The 18,511-nt window shown below is 49.1% G+C and overlaps 1 protein-coding gene across 2 annotated transcripts; it reads right to left on the minus strand.

Moving 5' to 3' along the window:
- Window positions 1–3,252: 3,252 nt before the first annotated feature.
- Window positions 3,253–13,372, minus strand: NUDT7 (nudix hydrolase 7). Of its 2 annotated transcripts, XM_029925863.1 has the most exons (5): window positions 8,242–8,412; window positions 7,179–7,307; window positions 6,774–6,849; window positions 6,295–6,453; window positions 3,253–3,899 (listed from the first exon to the last, which is right to left on the minus strand). In XM_029925863.1, coding segments are annotated over exons 2-5 (606 nt in total). In that variant the 5' UTR covers window positions 7,181–7,307; window positions 8,242–8,412; the 3' UTR covers window positions 3,253–3,530. The 2 variants fall into 2 exon arrangements, with proteins under 2 accessions (XP_029781723.1, XP_029781722.1); XM_029925862.1 differs by lacking the exons at window positions 6,774–6,849; window positions 7,179–7,307; window positions 8,242–8,412 and adding exons at window positions 10,780–10,933; window positions 13,282–13,372.
- Window positions 13,373–18,511: the final 5,139 nt, after the last annotated feature.

An 18,511-nucleotide genomic window follows, 5' to 3' on the forward strand; every position in this document is an offset into this window, starting at 1 on the left:
GGTGCTCGTGGTGACACGAGTTCAGGCACCTCTGGACCAGGAGAGTGACGATGTTCTGAGCCAGAGAAAGGACAATACTGGACCTCACTGTTACAACATGACCTTGCAGCTATAAAAGCGCCAGAATCACTAGCTAGCTGGTACCTGAGCCCTTACTACTTCCCAGCCATTGTTCTGAGCATCTGGTTGTGCTGTAAGTAAAAGGGGCGCATGTATTCACTCCTTCAAACCCTTCAAAAGGCCCAAAACAAGAAGTTTATTTCTCCCACTTACAGAAGAGGACACTGAGGCCTATAGAGCATGAGTAACTTGCTAAAAGTGACCAAACGGGCTGCTGCTAGGGCTGGGCTTCCAATCTAGGCACCCTGACGCTCAGACTCAAGGCTCTTAACCACTTGCTTACCAAGGAAGCAGGGATGCAAAGGAGACAGAGCTGAGCTGTCTGGATGGCACAGTCCACAGAATTTAGGAACTTATTTTAGGGCCTGGAGACAGTAGATGTTGGGGGATGCCCACCTAGCCCACTTACTTCAGAACACTCCCACCCATGCCTGCTGACACAGGAGACGTAGGGACATGTGTGCCTTTGTGGTCCCGACCCTGACCCCTGCCCTTGAACATAGCCACAGGTTACTGGAAACCTGCCAGGTGACCCAAGTTCGACTCAATGAAGCTTCTTCCGAGAAACCAGAGATTGACGCAGTGATGGTCTCTCGCTTTTCTATGTCTGTACCAATCAACAGATGGTTGTTGTCATGATAATGACAGGATGCAGGGTGCCTGGGTGGTTCAGTCAGCTGGGCATCGGGCTTTGGTTAAGGTCATGATCTCATGGTTCATGGGTTTGAGCCCCACGTCGGGCTCTGGGTTGACAGCTCGTAGCCTAGAGCCTGCTTGGCATTCTGTGTCTCCTTCACTCTCTGCCCCTCCCCCACTTGCACTGTCTCTCTTGCTCTCATGAATAAACAGACATTCAAAAAATAACAGGATGCACAAAGGAATGTTTACAACTTCTTGCTTTTGAGGTAGCTAGCGGGGCTTGCTCCCTCCCCACTGCTATGCTTCCTGAGGCTGATTTGTTCAGTGGTTTTGCAGATTCCTGGAGATTTGGACCCTGCCCATACCTTCTTTCATTTGAGCCACATTTGCTAGACCTCTGTTCCTTTTAACCAAAGGTTGTTTCACTGGAACCCTGAATACAGATGTCATAAAATACACCACTAAAAAACAGGGAGGTAATATCTCCATTGCTAAATATTTAGCCCGTTACATTGGGTGGCCACGAGTGTCCTTTAGATTGTAGACTTTGGCCGGGCCAAGTCCTCTTAGAAACCAGCAAATCTGCAGAGTTCACAAAAACAAACAGTTCAAAGAGGCAGCTTTCTGCCTGACCAGAGGACTCAACAATCTACCAGGCAATTAGCCACTGTCAGATTGTAAATACACATTTGCAAATGCCTCTTTAATTGTTCGGAAACAGTTAGGCCTGTTCACAGGCAGGGCCAGCTACTGAATGTTAATGGGGAGGCTTCCCCAACATCTGCTTTCAGGGTTGGAGCCAGAGCTGTGCCATTTCAACGTCTGGGGACACGAAGCAGGAGATGGGGTGTTTCTCCTCCTCCAGCTCGCAGACCGGAGGAACCCTGGGGCAGTGGGCAGGCACGTGGCTGATGGGTGGGTGTGGTGTGGGCATCCCACCTCAGCGCTACCAGAGTCTTCCTACAACCGGTTGGGCTTCCTGAGCCTCTGGGAATGGCAGGAAGATGGGAAATTGCCATCTCGTACTTGAGGACAGGTCGCTTTGCACACTGGTGTCCCTAGCCTCGTGCAGGCTGGTCACCACGATAATTAGAGACTCTTGCTGATTCCGGAGCATGATGTCGGAGATGCCCGTGTAAGAGGCGGTTGATTTTGAGGTATGCCAATTCAGAACGTTTGACTTTTTGGATTTTGACTTGGGGCTTGTGCTCAAAACCCGTGTTTTTCTGCTTTCAGCATCGAGAGAACGTTCTCTCTCCCGATTGGTGGGCATAGGGGCCTCAAACCCCTTCTTTTCAGTTGCTCTGGATCATGACTGCTAAAGTAGGCAATGCCCCCAGCATCCTGTGCGTGTCACAGAACGCATACGTTAAACGTCAGGCCGTCACAAGTCCTAACTGCCGGCAATCCTTCCCGTTTGGGGGACTATCCGTCCAGCCACTTCCCAGTATTACAGTTATTACTTAGGGGAATAGCTCTGCTCTAACAAAATGACCCCAAATAACAGTGGCAGGAAAATGACAGAATTTTATTCTTCTCTCATGTCACAGCGCAGGGTGACAGGTTGCTTTGCTCCAGAGAGTCATTTAGAGGTCCAAGCTCCTACTCGGGGTTCTGCCGTGCCCCCCCCCCCCTTCCCTCAGGAATTGTCCTCATTTGTATGGTCAAGGCTGGGTTGCAGATAGGTCCTTGCTGTGGCTCGAGGAAAGGGGAAAGGGAGTCCAAGGAAGCTGGCTTATCTTTTAAATTGGAGATGACCTTGGAGGTGCCCGGGTGGCTAAGTCAGTTAGGCATCCGACTTCAGCTCAGGTCATGATCTCACTGTGAATTGGAGCCCTGCATCAGGATCTGTGCTGACAGCTCAGAGCCTGGAATCTGCTTCAGATTCTGTGTCTCCCTCTCTCTCTGCCCCTTCCCTGTTCATGCTCTAGATCTCCCAGTATCTCAAAAACAAATAAACATTTAAAAAAAAATTCTTAATTGGAGATGACCTGGAAGGTCAACCTTCACTCACTTCCCATTGGCCCAGATTAAGTTGCAGAGCCACATTCAACTGCAAGGAATCCTGGGTAAAGCTGTTTCTTCCCTGGGGAGCTTGGAGCACAGCTTCAACTGTGCTGCCAGGGAGGAAAAAGTGGCTAGATTCTGATAGGTGGCTGGAAGTTTCTAGTCACATGTAACAGACAGAAAGGGATATTACCTCTTGCAAATAAGATCAATGCCACATGGTCAGAGTCAACACATATTTATTAAGTACCTACTCTACACCAGAGACTTTTTCCTAAAGTATTAAAAAATATACTGTTAACATACTATGGATGAAATTACAAAACATTATAAACACATTTTTCCACTGTTTTAAAATTTTTTTAAGTTTATTTATTTTTGAAAGAGTGAGCGATCGCAAGCTGGGGAAGGGAAGAGAGAGAGGGAGTCACAGATTCCAGAGCAGGCTCCGGGCTCTGGGCTGTCAGCCCAGAGCGCGACGTGAGGCTCAAATTCATGGACTTCGAGAAAATGACCTGAGCCGAAGTCGGACATTTATCCGACGGAACCACTCAAGCACCCCTCACACTTTTCCACTCTTGAAAGACTTTTTGCTCTTTTGGGTAATAGAAGGCAAGTGGGAAAGAGACAAGGTATTTTTTTACCTTCATACTGTGGAAAAAAAATATTCGCACCTGTCCGTTTCCAACAGCTGGAGTTACTGTTGTTCTTGTGGATGAGCACACACCAAATACTCTTAGTTATTTGGATGTCAGTTCCATAAATCATAACTTGCTTATAGCATGTTTGTGACGCTTCAGGAAGATCTCTTCAGAGGAGGAAACTAGATCACTGAGATTAAATTCAACGTCAAAGATGGGTTTTTCCTCCAAAATAATTAAGGCAACCAACAGTGCAAATCTCGCCGTTATTCCCCTGATTTGGTAGGTGACACCATCTTCAGGATGGCTGTACTCAAAGTGGTGAACAACCACGTGATGGCCAGAAAGAGTCACGTGACTCTGGTGGTAGACCCGTGGCTGCAGGAAATATTCCAGAGGCACCAGGAACACCTTCTTAACTTCATCGGGATTGGGCTGGGCCTGGAAGTTTTGGTCTATAAACCCTACAACGGGGGTTATCAGCGTATCTCTCTAAAAGCAGAAAACATAAACAGGAGTGAAGAAGTGAAGAGATCATGGTTTCCGATGCTAGAATCATGCCTTGTCTAGGAAAATAAGAAAATGGTCCAAAGCAGCCAATCACATAAGGTGGGTGGGGAAGGAGGAAGAATGTGCTGCAGCCATGAACTTCACGCTCCCCGTGAGATGGGGGGACACGCCTGAGGCAGCCTCTGTGAGAGGACTCTGAGCATCCTGGAATCATCTTTGGGAAGGGCAGCCTGGCAATATTATCAAAATGTGGTCCCTTGCACCTAGCAGGCGCATTTGTGCAGATAGATCTGTATGATAAATTCCTACCAGTGAGGGAAGACACAGGACTGAAGCATGATTTGCACTGGCTCCAAACTCTCAAGTTACTGCTCGTTCCACTGATGGCGTAGGTCAGTCAGGACAAGGACGTGCTACCTGACCAACAGAAAAGTACCCTGACGTTTTAACTGTGGCGTATTCCCAGTTATGGGCAATTACACTTATTATTATATATGAAGTCTTTTATATAATATAGATGTTTGCGTATGGGGGGATGTCTCTTTATAACCACAACTGCTTGCAAATGAATGCAAGGTATTGTTAAGTGAAAGACCCCACTGAGACCCTGGGGGGTGAGGCCTGGGGTTCCGGGAGGAGCTGCAGAAGAAGATAAGAGCTGCTGGGGCGCCTGCGGGGCTCAGTCGGTTACGCGTCCGACTTGGGCTCAGGTCATGGTCTCATGGTCCAGGGGTTCGGGCCCCGGGTCAGGCTCTGTGCTGACAGCTCAGAGCCTGGAGCCTGCTTCGGATTCTGTGTCTCCCTCTCTCTCTGCCTCTCCCCTGCTCACACTCTGTCACTTTCTCAAAAATAAACAAACATCAAAAAAAAGTCAAGGTCATCAAAAATAAGGGAAGTCTGAGAACCTGTCACAGAGCAGAGACTAAGGAGACACAACAGGCAAGTACAATATGGCGTCCAGATGAGATGCAGGGCAGAAAAGGCTGTTAGAAGAAAAACTAGTAAAAGGCAAATGAAATGTGGAGTTTAGGTAACAGCAAGTGTTATAAATGTTGGGTTCTTAGTTGTGACAAATAGATACCAGGGATGTGAGACGTTAACAGTGGGATGAACTGGGGGCAGGGCTCCGAGAACTCTTCATAGTATCTTTGCAACTTTTCTGTGAATCTAGAACTATTCTGACATTACAAATTTACGTTAAAAGTTTTAAAGCAATAAAATAACGCTGTTATCCAAATACAAATTTACATTTACTCCCTGTAAAGTCAATTAGTAAACAGTCATAAGTTCATATGAAATAAGATCAAGCTGTATCAGCTCCAGAATTTATTTTGCTGCGTTTATGGGTTTTTGGCATATACTCTTAGAGAAATCCTGACTCGTGCAGAAATGTAGTTACCAACAGTAATCGTTTTTAAACAGCTTGCCTGGTGACCTCTGGGTACTGCTCAGTGAATATACAGAGAAGCCTGATTCCATGGTAGGCAGAAAAATGAGTATATTTAGGGGCAGCTGGGTGGCTCAGTCAGTTGAGCATTTGACACCGGCTCTGGTCATGAGTTCATGGCTCGTGGGTTCGAGCCCCACGTTGGGCTCTGTGCTGACAGCCTGGGGCATGGAGCCTGCGTCAGATTCTGGGTCTCCCTCTCTCTCTGCCCCACTCTGCTTGCACTCTCTCTCAAAATAAATACACTTAATAATAAATAAACAAATAGATAAGTAAATAAGAGGGGCGCCTGGGTGGCTTAGTCGGTTGGGCGTTCGGCTCAGGTCATGATCCCACAGTCCGTGGGTTTGAGCCCTGTGTTGGGCTCTGGGCTCACAGCTCAGAGCCTGGAGCCTGTCTTCAGATTTTGTGTCTCCCTCTTTCTCTGCCCCTCCCCAGCTCGCTGTCTGTCTCTCTCTCTCAAAATAAAGACATAAAAAAATTTTTTTAAATAAATAAATATATAAGAAATAGAAATAAGTATATTTAGGACAAAGGTGACGTCCTGGGGGCCTCCACGGGGCTAACATGTGGTCTACAGCAGCTCAAGTGTGTGAGGTTTCTTCAACTGACTGCTCAAAAGAAATGCCCACTGGTGAAAAGTGGAAACACAAAGCTAATGAGAGAACTCGGCAGCATCTACAGGGTTCCGCAGAAACCAGTTTGAGAACCAGTGAGGGAGTTCTACCCCTTTCATTTCCAGATGGCCAAAGAGGGGCCCAGACGGTGTAAGGGACCTTGTCCGAGGCCACTGAGCTCAAAAGGGGCAAAGTCCACATGAGAACCAGTCTCTTAATTCCGTGCACAGCGCTGTCGAGGGTCCTGTTTGGCGAAGGACTCGCTGGCTGTGCTCCCCAGGAGCTGAGCCACCCAGGTCCCCCCAACGCTTACCTCCAACAGATAGGGCACGAGGCGGCAGACGACCTCCACCTGGCGGGGGTGCAGCCCCACTTCCTCCTGGGCTTCCCGGAGAGCCGTGGCCACAGCATCCACGTCCTCCGGTTCGCACCTGCCTCCGGGAAAGCAAACTTCTCCGGGCGACCTCCTCAGCTGGGTATAGAAGCAGAGCGGCAATGTGGGACTCCTGCTCGTTCCACGACGACGCACTTAACATTTTGTGTCAGAGGCCATTCCCGCCACACTGGGGGGCGTACGTGGAAATAAGACTGCCCCACCAAAACCAAAAACCAAACAAACCCCAAAAATTTCTACTTGAATCCTTTTAAGAAATGAACTTTGAGAACTCCCTTTACTTGCAGTTTTTCTCTACTTGCACTCAGCAGATACAGATTTATATCGACGGGGGAGAGAAGCTGGAGGGGTCATGAGAAGAGCACTGGGACCAACACGTGACCTTCGCTGAGTCCTACCGCGTTGCGGGCCTGGCACTTCCGGGAGCCCTCGGGTCCGGCATCTTCTTCTAAAGCTTTTTTTTTTTTTTTTAACCTAGGTGAAATTTACCTAACATGAAATGAACCATTTTCAAGTGAACCACTCAGTGACATGTAACACATTCACAGTGCGGTGTGAGCACCGCCACTGCCTGGAAGACCCTGTACTCACGGAGGGCGTTCGCCCCATCCCTCCCCTCCTCCACCCCTACTTCCGGTCTCTGTGGGTTACCTACCCCAGGTCACTTCATATAAATGCAATCATAAGACGTATGACCTTTCCTGTCTGGTTTCTTAGACTCAGCATAATGTTTTTAAACTTTTTTAGAATATTAAGTGAGTTTCAGGTGTACAATATCGTGGTTCGGCAATTATATACCTTACATCAGAGTGAGGTTTTCAAACTCTTCTATGTTGTAGCACAACGTATCAGCACTTTCTCCTGTTTATGACAGAACAGTAGTCCACTGTATGTGTACATCACAATTTGTTATCCTTTCAGAATTTTTTTTTCTTTTAGAGACAGAGGACAAGTGGGGGAGAGAGGGAGGGGGAGAGGGGGAGAGGGAAAGAGGGAGGGAGGGAGAGGGAGAGGGAAAGAGGGAGAGAGGGAGGGGGAGGGGGGGAGAGAGAGAGAGAGAGAGAGAGAGAGAGAGAGAGAGAGAGAGAGAATCTTAAGCAGGCTCCACACTCAACATGGAACCTGATATGGGGCTCGAACCCATGACCCCGGGATCATGACCTCAGCCAAAATTGAGAGTCTGACGCTCAACTCCCTGGGCCACCCAGGCGCCCCCACAATTTGTTCTCTCCCATGCATCTGTGGATATATAAGCTACCGCTGTACTAGTGAAGTGCTATCACTTCCGCTTTCTGACAAGGGAAGTAAAGCTCAGAAGGTTAAACAACACGGCCAGGGTCACACGAGGGGTACGCAGTGGAGCTGGACTGGCCACCAGTGTGTAATTCTGCATCCCATGCTCTTAGCCAGCACACGGACACTGATTAAGGGCTTACTAAAACACCGGAAGTGTGGTCACCTGAGCCACCAGCAGTGACAGCTGTTGGTGCCTCTGTGTCTCTTTGCATGTGCATGTGAGGGATCAGGAGTCTCTTCTCCCTCCGCCCCTTTCACCTCCGTCCTTGATTCCATGCCTTCCTGACGTCAGAACTGGGGCTCCATTTGTAGCGTCCTCAGTCTCTTTCTCTCTCTTGTTGTCTTGTTATGATTCCTCTCTTATCTGGGCCAGAGGTGGAGAAGCGTATCCCCTCGCGTGGGCCCAAACTCCTTGGCAAATGTGACCTCAACTTCACTGACACTCGGTCCTGCCCAGTGCCCACCATCCTCTCTCTACTGAACTGTCAAGGAGGCCTCAGGCTCTGCCAGAGTCCGGGGTGGGCCTCTTCTCAACAGGGCACTATGGGTGGGGTAACGTGCTGCACATACCTCCCAAGGTCAAGTACCTCCCAAGGTCACAGAGCCAGTCACAGGAGCTGGTGGCTGAAGTTCACGGCACAGGACCTGGCCCATGTGAAATATTTCTTAATGTGAACTTGGAAGGTCAGTTCTTGATGGTTAGAAGCTAAATCTAGATGTCCTGTTGGCACTTTTAGCACCAGGACCCATATATCTGTATAAGAACAAACCAGATGCCATTGTAAATTCTGCAGCATTCCAGAACTTAAGAGTCCCATTTGAGCAAGGTTTTAAAAAAAACAAAAGAAAACATTGGAAAGTTCCTTTCCACTAATAAATCAGTAATACTGCAGCAGGGGCGCCTGGGTGGTTCTGTCGGTTGAGCGTCCGACTTGGGCTCAGGGCATGATCTCACTGTTCATGAGTTCAAGCCCTGCTTCGGGCTCTGTACTGACAGCTCAGAGCCTGGAGCCTGCTTCCTCTCTCTCTGCCTCTCCCTGCATTCATGCTCTGTCTCTCTCTGTCTCAAAAATAAATAAAACATTAAAAAAATTTTTTTTTAAAATAACACTGCAGGAATTACCACAGTACATAGAAATCGCACACATCTTCGCTTTGATTAGAGTTATGAGCTGGTGGAAACAAAGCTGAGGGACAAGTGTCTGTCATCTTGACTACCGGCCACCCACATGCCCAAGAAAGAGACATTCTGTAAGGTCACCTCGGACGGGAGCGCTCCACTGTCTGCTCATTCAGCACCAAAGCAGTGGGGGCAGAAGGCCCTGATGGGGAATCATCGGCCTTGACAGAAATACTAACCTGAGCTGATGGCTATTGTGAATACTCTTAAGAAAATGCTATGCTGTTTTGAAGGAAGAGACAGTCGCAAAACTGATTATTCACAAATTGTCACCACCAAAAAGGCTCCTATCAAAGTACACAAGTTGTCCATCTTTCTTTTTAAAAATATTTTTTAAATGTATATTTTTGAGAGAGACAAAGTGGGAGTGGGGGAAAAGGGCAGAGAGAAAGGAGACACAAAATCTGAAGCAGGCTCCAGGCTCCGAGCTGTGAGCACAGAGCCTGACATGGGGCTCGAACCCTTGACCCGCGAGATCATGACCTGAGTTGAAGTTGGATGCTCAACCAACTGAGCCACGCAGGTGCTCCTAAAAAAAAAAAAAAAATTTTTTTTAATGTGACCATTGTACACCAGAGTTTATGGTCTAAGATGATTCTCCTGTTATAATCGACAGGCAAATCTACATGAGTGAAACAGAAATGGAGACCCATTAAGGTCTTGCCTCGATCTTCTACTATTGTTTGTGTCAAAGTGCTTCTCCTGTGCTCTTTGGCAGAGCTGAGAACAGACCCCGGTCCCCCAGTTGCCAGTTAGGGTTCTCCTGTTGGAACCTGGATTTGCGTTACCTCCTGTGTTGATGTGATTGTGGCCTGATCCAGACCCAAAAAACCCACACGTGTCTAGGGGCACCTGGCTGGCTCGGCAGTAGAGCATGCAGCTCTTGATCTCGGGGTTGTGAGTTCGGAGTCCCATGCTGGCTGTAGAGATGACTTACAGAAATAAAACTTAACAAAAAAAAACCCATACGAGTCTCATCCCAAACCCACAAAACTTCACAGCTTTCTTTGTCCCCCTGCAGGGACACTGTTCATTGTCCTGCTTAGAAAACCACAGCTATGATGGCCCATTTTCATTTCTATACTTGGAAAACTCTGAAGTTACTGCTTCCCCAGCTTTACGTCAGAAGTACCCCAGTAACAAAGGGAGGATGGCTGTGTCCAGGAGGTCTGCCGGGGAAACTCCATTCTCAGCCCAGCAGCTCTTCTAAGTGCAACAGTCTATCCTATGAGTGCAGACCACATCAAGTGCAACAGTCTATCCTATGAGCTCAGACCCGTCAAGTGCAACAGTCTATCCTATGAGCTCAGCCCAAGTCTGCTAAAGCAACAGTGGCAGTAGCTGAGACTTACTGAATCCCTGCCACCTGCCGAGGCTCCTTGCCACATGCCGTGGCTGGCTTAGGTGCCGTGTTTGTTTCCCGGGGAAATCCTCACAGGAGCCCCACCAAGCAAGTACTAGTAGTTTATCCTCATTTTGCAAGTAGAGAGACTGTAGCACAGAGAAAGTAAGTAACTAGGATAAGGTCACACAGCTGGCCAGGAGAGATCCTGCGTTCAAATGTGAGCAGCCAGCTTCAGGGCCCAGGCTGTTAATTTCTGTGCACACGTGTGAGTAAAACCCAGGGACGCTAAACATCTGGCAATGCACAGAACAGCCCCGACCACAAAGAGTTATCCAGCCCAAATGCCAATGCCACCAAGGTTAAGAAACACTGGCCTAGAAGTATTTCTAATGATTTGCTACTTATTTTTCTTTCTAAAACTTCTCCCAAAACTGCCACGCTACCCCGTGGCTTCCTGTCCCCCTGACCATGGCAATCTCCGAAGTCCATGTGAACATCCATTGCCTCAAAATGCGTGCAAGTGACAGATTTGGTGGGGTTTTCAGATGTCCTGGAACTTTAATGGCAGGGGCCCGTCACCTACCTTCTCTGACCGGAGGGTGAACAACAGATGAAGTTTTCCTTCTTTCACCAACAGCGGTAAAAGGACGGCATATTTGTTGTACGGCAAGTGAGAGTATCTGGTCCCAGCGTCATGCTTTTCTAAGCGGGCCTTTGCACCCTCTATCAAACTGTTTCTGAAATGGAAACACACCCAACACCTGAGCAAACAGTTCTGATAAAAAGCCCCCGGTCCTGCCTCCGTTTCTGCTTGTTGTGCATCTCAGAGCCCAGGGCTGACTCTCACTGCGGTTTTCAATGACATGGCAGGAGTAGTAACACGACCCGACTGCATGACGGTTGGCAAGATAAAATGAGCAAACCATCCCCCCCAAAACACTGCTCAGAATAGAGTTTAGTGCATGCGTTCACTTTGAAAATGAAGTAGAAATTACGGTAAAAGAGTCTTTCAAACATGCAACCGTTACACGTTGACATCCTTGGTTCTATTCCAGTAAGACGGGTCACCGTAAGCTAGACCTCTCTTAGCCTGGCTCTTACGTTACCAAACCCTTGCCTTCAATGGCCTTAAAGTTCCCGAACTCCAGTGGCAACAGATGTACCCTGTTACAACCCAGATTGCTGGGCCCACCCCAAAACTGTGACTCTGAACATTTGGGGTGGGGCATGGAGCTTGGCATCCAACTCCCAAGCGCCGCTGATGCTTTGGGCCAGAAGAACCCACTGGGAGAACCATGGCCTGATGCCATGCAAGCATTTGGATCTGTAACCACATTTGGTGCCCTGAATTCATGACTGAATGTTCTGGTCCTTTTGACTGGTGTATTTTGCTGCTGGTCTGCGTAGTTGTTTAAATAGTGACCCCAGAGTTCATGTCACACCCAGAAGGCTCAGAATGCGATTTTATTGGGAAGTAGTATCTTTGCAGGTGTAGTCCCGAGTCTTTGAGATGAAATCATCCTGGATTAAGGGTAGGCCGTACATCCAGTGATTGGTGTCCTTAGAAGACGAGGGGACACAAACACAGACAGACAGACTCACACACACGGAAGAAGCCAATGGGAACACAGAGGCAGAGGTTACAGTGATGTGGCCACAGGTCAGGGAACATCAAGATCCATCCGAAGCTGCAACAGGCAGGAAACACACACATGCAGGCTTCTGGACAATGGCAGAATGAAGTCTTGTTTTAAGCCATCAAGTAGGTGACACTTTGTTACCACAGCCCGAGAAACTAAGTTTGGTTTTACTTTTTCTCTGGGAAAGGAAATTTTGCAGAGTGAGCAAAATCAGATTTTCAAGTCGGACAGAACTGCTTGGAAAGTGTTTCGGAATGAGCCCCCCAGGCCTTGCTTCCCTCACCTGCAGCATGCTTGAACGCATCTGTGAACACGTAATGACACTGCTCACACACTGCCGCGGGCACTCCACCAGTGCCTAGTGCATGGAGACTGCCGTCCTAAATGTCTCCCGCATTAGATGTGCCATTGTTTCCGGGAGGTGTTTGCTTTTTTTTTTTTTTTTTTTTTTTGGTTGGTTGGTTTGCCTCTTTCTTCATGGCAGGATGCTGACTAAAGGAGGTCGAGTGACAGCAGTGGAATTCAAAAACACCAAACGCCTGAAAAGCACCACAGCATGCCTGCACCGGAGGGGACTCTAGGGTGTACCCCATGCACACGCCCCCGCCCAGAAAACTGGCCCGCCAGAGTGCGCACTGGACCCACTGAGTGTGACTTTTTTAAAGGCCCTAAGGGGCGCCTGGGTGGCTCAGTTGGTTAAGTGTCCAAGTTCAGTTCAGGTCATGATCTCACGGTTTGTGGGTTTGAGCCCCGCATCAGGTTCCGTGCTGACAGCTCAGAGCCTGGAGCCTGTTTCAGATTCGGTCTCCCTCTCTCTCTGCCCCTCCCCCGCTCGCGCTCTGTCTCAAAAATAAACAAACATTTAAAAACAATTTTTTTAAAAAGCCCTAAAACTGAGCAGAGGGACCAGCAGAGGCAAAACTCGCACAGCCGTGTCTGTCCACGTAAGGGGCCGGTCCGTGGAGTAACCACCACGCACACACCACAGTGGCAGCCACCCTGTTCTGAGCAAGGACTCATCCTACACCTCCCACGCTGTTCTCTATGCTCTCGACCACCTGGCGAGGTCAGGACTTGGTCCCGCCCAGGCTCGGAGAGGTTAGGTAACTGAGACCCAGGGTCACGGCTGGAAGTGGCCACCGGGGCCTTGAACCCGGAGATGCCTGGTGCGGATGGAACTCCGGAGAAGCCCTAAGCTGAAGGGGAAAAGGGGCTGCGCCGGGACAGGGGTGCTACTCTACGATGCTGGGTGCGAGCCGGCGGATGCAAGGGCTCCGGGTCCCCGCGGGCGGCCCGGGAGTCGAGCGCACCGAGCGCAAGGGCTCCGGGGCTCCGCACGCGGGGAGATGGGCTCTGCAAGGACACTCCCGGCCGAAAGGCGCCGGCGCCGCGCTCAAGGTCGGGCCGGGCCCTGCTCGGAGTGCCAGGCGCCGGGGAGACTTTACCTGACGGGCTCCGGGGCAAGACGCGGCCGCGACATCTCCAGCGCAAAGTTTGTTTTCGGACCGGAACTCCTCGCTGGCGCTTGGCCTAGTGGGCATGCGCAGAGCAGTGGCGACCGGGGCCGGGGGTGGGGGAGAGGCGGGGCCTAGGCCCTTAAGGGGCGGGGCGGGGCGGGGCTTAGGTCCAGGTCGTAGGGGGACACGGCAAAGCGGTGTCTGCCCAGCTCTTGCTCTTGCACAAAAATGGAGAGCCTATGAGAAATTCTGAGGTTGAGCATTTTAGAAAAAGAAGGGCGAAATATTCAGTGCAGGTGTTTTAGGAGGACTCTGACAGCGCATTCACTGTTTCTAGAAGGTTACATTTTTGGTTCAACTTTTCTGAACAGCAGTCTACACATGTTTACTGAGTACCTACTATGTGCTTGGGCAGATCTCATAGCCAGCAAAAAGACACGTGAAGGCCAGGCTGCAGACAAGCACGAGAGAGAGACAAGGATCAAACACGTAGATAAAGCAGAGGCCTTTAGTCCTTGGGGAGTATATGAGGGAGAAACTTGGGTCAACCAGGTCAGAGAAGGCTCACCATAGAGAATGGAAGCACACCGACCTCCAGAGCAGCGTGTGGTCCTGGGACCAGAGCACGAGCATCACCTGGGCACTGTTAAAAATGTAGATGCCAGGGGTGTCTGGGTGGCTCAGTCCGTTAAGCGTCCGACTTCCGCTCAGGTCATGATCTCTTGGTTGGTGGGTTTCAGCCCTGTGAGGGGCTGTGCTGACAGCTCAGGGCCTGGAGCCTGCTTCGGATTGTGTCCCCCTCTCTTTGCCACTTCCTCACTCCCACTTCTCTCTCTCTCTCTCTCATTCTCTCTCTCTCTCTCAACATAAAAAATATAAATTAAAAAAAGAAAATATTCTTGGGCTCCCCCAGAGTTGCTAGATCAGAAGCTGGGGGTAAAGGCCAGCAATCTGGGCTGTGAGGGCAGTGGGATATTCGGAAAGCCACTGGTCTAAGGTATATTTGGAAAGTAAATAAGGGGAGAGGGTTCCAGGAAGAGAATAAGTTTGTACAGAGACCGCAGAAGAGGCTGGAGAAGAGAGAGTGGTGGGGAGCCTGCTTTGAGGTGACACTTGTAAGACATGAGACTTCAGAGACCAGGCTGACTTCTCCATGTGGCCCGAGTGGCACACAGTAACTCTGGGGGCTCAAAAAGTTTCAGTTTTAATTTCTTTTAAAATCAGAAGAAGAAAATGAATATTATAATAATAAGTAATATATAATAGTGAGTCCAGCCTTCTTTATACCAGTGCAGTCATAAAATATGATTATATTATTATTATTTCATGGAGGAAGGGGTCCGCAGAAAAAAACTTGTCTAGAGCCCATGAAATATCACCGTGTGGGACAGTCGAGCTACGGTTCCTAAGACCTTTCAAACCGCTGTATTCAGACGCTCGCCTTGCCAGTCCTTGCCAAGGCCAAGAGAGCCCAAACTAAAAGTTTGTTGGCATCCAAATAATAATGCTCATGGCACTTCAGCCACATTAGTGAACTTAATCCTTTGAGCAACCACACAAAGGAGAGTCGTGTCCACAGAGGTGGTACTGTCCTCGCTTCTCAGATTAGGAAATTTTAAAAACGTCTTGGTAAGGCCACACAGCCAGAGTTCAAGGTTAGATGGTTCTGACCTCTGTGTTCATTTATTTGGACACTGCTTCTCAGAGGCAAGTGACCCGTGAATTATGTGGATCTGATTGTGAATGAGCAGATAAGTATCCAATATCTGCTGTGTAGCAACATGTGCTAGACATGTCCAAGACCGGGCCCCTTGACCTCTAAAGCCTCCCGGTCTATTGGGGGTGGGAATCGACTCCACTCTAATGCACAGTATGCTCTCAGCTCTGTGTGAGAAGTGAGGGGAACAGGTTCAAAGAAGGAAGTCAAGGGCTGAAAATCATTGAGGATTTTATTGGCTCTTCTTTCAGACGTTCTTTGTCTGAATCCTCATTTTGAAGATGAGTCAACTGCAGCTCAGAGTGGTTGAGTGCCTTGCTCACCGTCTCGCAGCAAGTAAACGGTGGAGCCTGGTTTTGATCCCATCCACTGAACTGCGTCTGGCACGCCAGCGGGATTTGAGAGGTAGGTAGGATTTCAAAAGGCCCAGGTGGGGAAGTTGACTTTCTGGGCCGAGGGAAGGGCAGACGCCAGGCGTGGGTGAGGGCTCTGGCTCAGATGGGTAGGCAGCGGAGCGCCCTGGAACAAAAAGGGACATTTTTCAGGATGGAACTCTGGGAACAGATGAAAAGGCTTGGGAAGCCAAAGCAAAATGGAGGTTGAACTTCTTCCAGAAGCGAGGGGAATAACAGGTCTGGGTTTCCCGGGAGATCTCTGTGGAAGCTGGGTGGGAATGAACTGAAAGTGGGGAGTGACCGGAGGTGAGTGGGGAGCTCTTCCAAAAGCCTGGACCCAAGGAACAGAAAAAGATGCTTTAAATGTTCAGCAAAATTCACCTACTCCCGAGTGAGAAAGTCAGAATGTGGCAGGGATCCGGGTTGTTTTAACGTAAAATGAGGCATCCCGAGATGCTTTGCTGTGTACCAAGGCCCCGTCCAAGGCATCTTCTTTCAAGGTCAGAAATATTGCTGTAAAAACATTTCGTTGTTATGGCTTTCGTAAGGCTGGGAGCCATAGCACAGGGAACATCACAAGGTGAAGTGCATCATAATAAGATTATAGATGTACGAGGGAGTGTATATCTTTGCACCTGCAAAACAACGCAGGCTTCAAGGTTAACGGGCAATGTCTTTTAGGGGAAATGACTTGCCTCTGTAGTTTCTGCACAAAGATTTGTGGGTAGGGACATAATTCTGGAAAATGTGTTCAAGAGAAGCAAAGTTGCATCAAGGTCCAGGCCAGCCTGCAAAGCCAACACCTCCCTGGTGTTTGTCTCAGAAAAAGCACACCCCAGGCCACAGGGTGGACCTTATCTACAGCCCACCCATCTGGAACCTTTATTTGAGCAGCACCCCATGGCCAGGACTGGGTGGTACAGAGATAAGAAAATACCAATCAGCCTTCAGGAGCAAAGGCTGTCTGGGGGGAAGACCTACAACAAACAATTAACTTTAATGCCAGATAAGGACTTTAATCCAGGAAAAGGGCTAAATGCTGGGGGGGGGGGCGCATATCGAACAATGAATTCGCCTGGGCATGGGCGGGGGGGGGGGGCAGGTAGGCTGTGGACAGAAGGGAAACTTCTAGGGAACGCACACTGAGCATTATTTTCTTAGGATATCTGAGTTTCCTCCATTCGTTTGTGGGAGGGTCTCTAAATTCCTGGGAGCCCTAGGGGAGCGTCTCCCCTATGCACCCGCCTCTGAGTACACTGGCCACAACTGCTGAGTTGGGTGTTTGCAAAGCAGACGCTTCCCCCTCTCCCCCTGCCAGCTCACACCCCCATCCTCCATCAGCTCTCCCCACCCCCCAAATCAGACAGAGGTAAGGAGCCGCAGTCTTCCCCCATTCGATGGAGAGAAAGTTGAAGGAGTTCTTGGGGGACCAGGTTTCAATAGGAATTTCTCTACAGATGGGACAGGGGTCCTCAGCATCAAAGTCCTTTGGGGGCAAGGAGGCTGCATGGATACCTCAGTGCCCGGGATCCCCCGCGCCCCCTCAGTCACTTATCTTGGGGTAAAACCCACCTGGGGACCTGCGTTTCTTTCTCATTTTTTTAAGCTTTTTTTTTTTTTTTAATTTTTTTTTTTGAGAGAGAGAGAAAGAGAGGGCAGAAAGAGAATCCCAAGCAGGCTCTGCACTGACTCTGATGCAGGACTCGAACTCACACACTGTGAGATCATCACCTGAGCCACCCAAGTGCCCCAGCACATGCATTTCTGAACATGCTTCTCGGTGATTCTGCTGTAAAGGTTGAAGCCACTGGTTTAAGGGCTTCGAAGGGAGACAGTTGATGTTGAGAAGATAAAAGCCCTCCTTGTAGCACTTGCTGATGTGGCAGCCTGGGGGTGAGAGGGGCGGGCAAGGGGTAGGGGGGGAAAGGTGGTGGCCACCAGTGCCAAGAGCTACCGTGCCTGGTACCACTGGAACATTCTTCCTCTCTGGTCTGGGGAGCTGGCAATTTGGGCAGATCCGTCTCAGGAGAGGCCCCAGGGGGAAGTTGAGTGGATCGTTTTGTAGCGAGTGGGCTGGACTGGACTGATCCCTACATAATGTGGTCCTTGCCTTTTTTTTCTTTTAGACCCATTAGAAATGAAAGAGTTTATATATAGTTTAGTTCAGTGTGTTCTCTGGTTAAGTGCCCACTCTTGGCCAGGCACAGAGTTGGATGTTAGAGATATAAAGACATGTAACAGTTGGTCCTTGGTCTTGAGGGTTTGGTGTCTGACACGGCGGTGAGTAGTTTTAGTCTTCACTCGAATCTCCTGGGGCCTGATTCAACATGGAGGTTCTTGGTCTGTGGCCTCAGGAATACTGACTCCGATGAGCCCAAGCATCTGCAGCTGTATCCAGACCTTTGGGCAACGCTGATAGAAGCGTACACTTTGAAAGGAGGAGAAATGGAACTTGAATCTGCAAATAAAATCATAAAACTCAGTACGATAAAGTCAAATTAAAAAATCGTGGCAATCAGCCAGGCCCAGGAAGTCTGGGTAGGCGCTCAAGCCAAAAAGTCAAGGACTTGAGGCAGCCCTGGATTTCTGGCAGCAGATGTGGCCTAGGAATTAAAGGTTAGGTAGGGATTATAGGGAAAGGCTTTTAGAACTGGAGTACAAAAAATGTGAATTGCTGAGAATTTATTTCCATCCAGCCGCTGCCAATGTGATTTTTCAAAGCAATTCATGGTGTTTTCATCCATGTTTAATTTTCATTGTGCAACAATAAAACAGATAGATGCTTGCACAGTAAGGTGGCTTGAATCTCTGTGTTTCCACGCGCCAGACTGGCAAAGCCCACAAAAACGGACGGGCTTGCATGGTTCATATATTTTACCCCATTGTTGGTCCTCATTTCTGTGCCCCTTTAGACATGAGATAAAGATTAGTTATGTTTGATTCCGTTTCTGTCATATAATCTCCGTGTACTGGAACAACTGAGTAGGTTTAATTACCAGTAACAACTGTGCTGGGAAAATTTGTAATCTAAATGAAGGCTCGGCCTAGGACGCACGTTATGGCGTGACTGTGCCACACGGCGACGTGCAGTCTGGTCCCAATTAGC

Source organism: Suricata suricatta, chromosome 16 (genome assembly GCF_006229205.1).
Source record: "Suricata suricatta isolate VVHF042 chromosome 16, meerkat_22Aug2017_6uvM2_HiC, whole genome shotgun sequence".
Taxonomy (NCBI): domain Eukaryota; kingdom Metazoa; phylum Chordata; class Mammalia; order Carnivora; family Herpestidae; genus Suricata; species Suricata suricatta.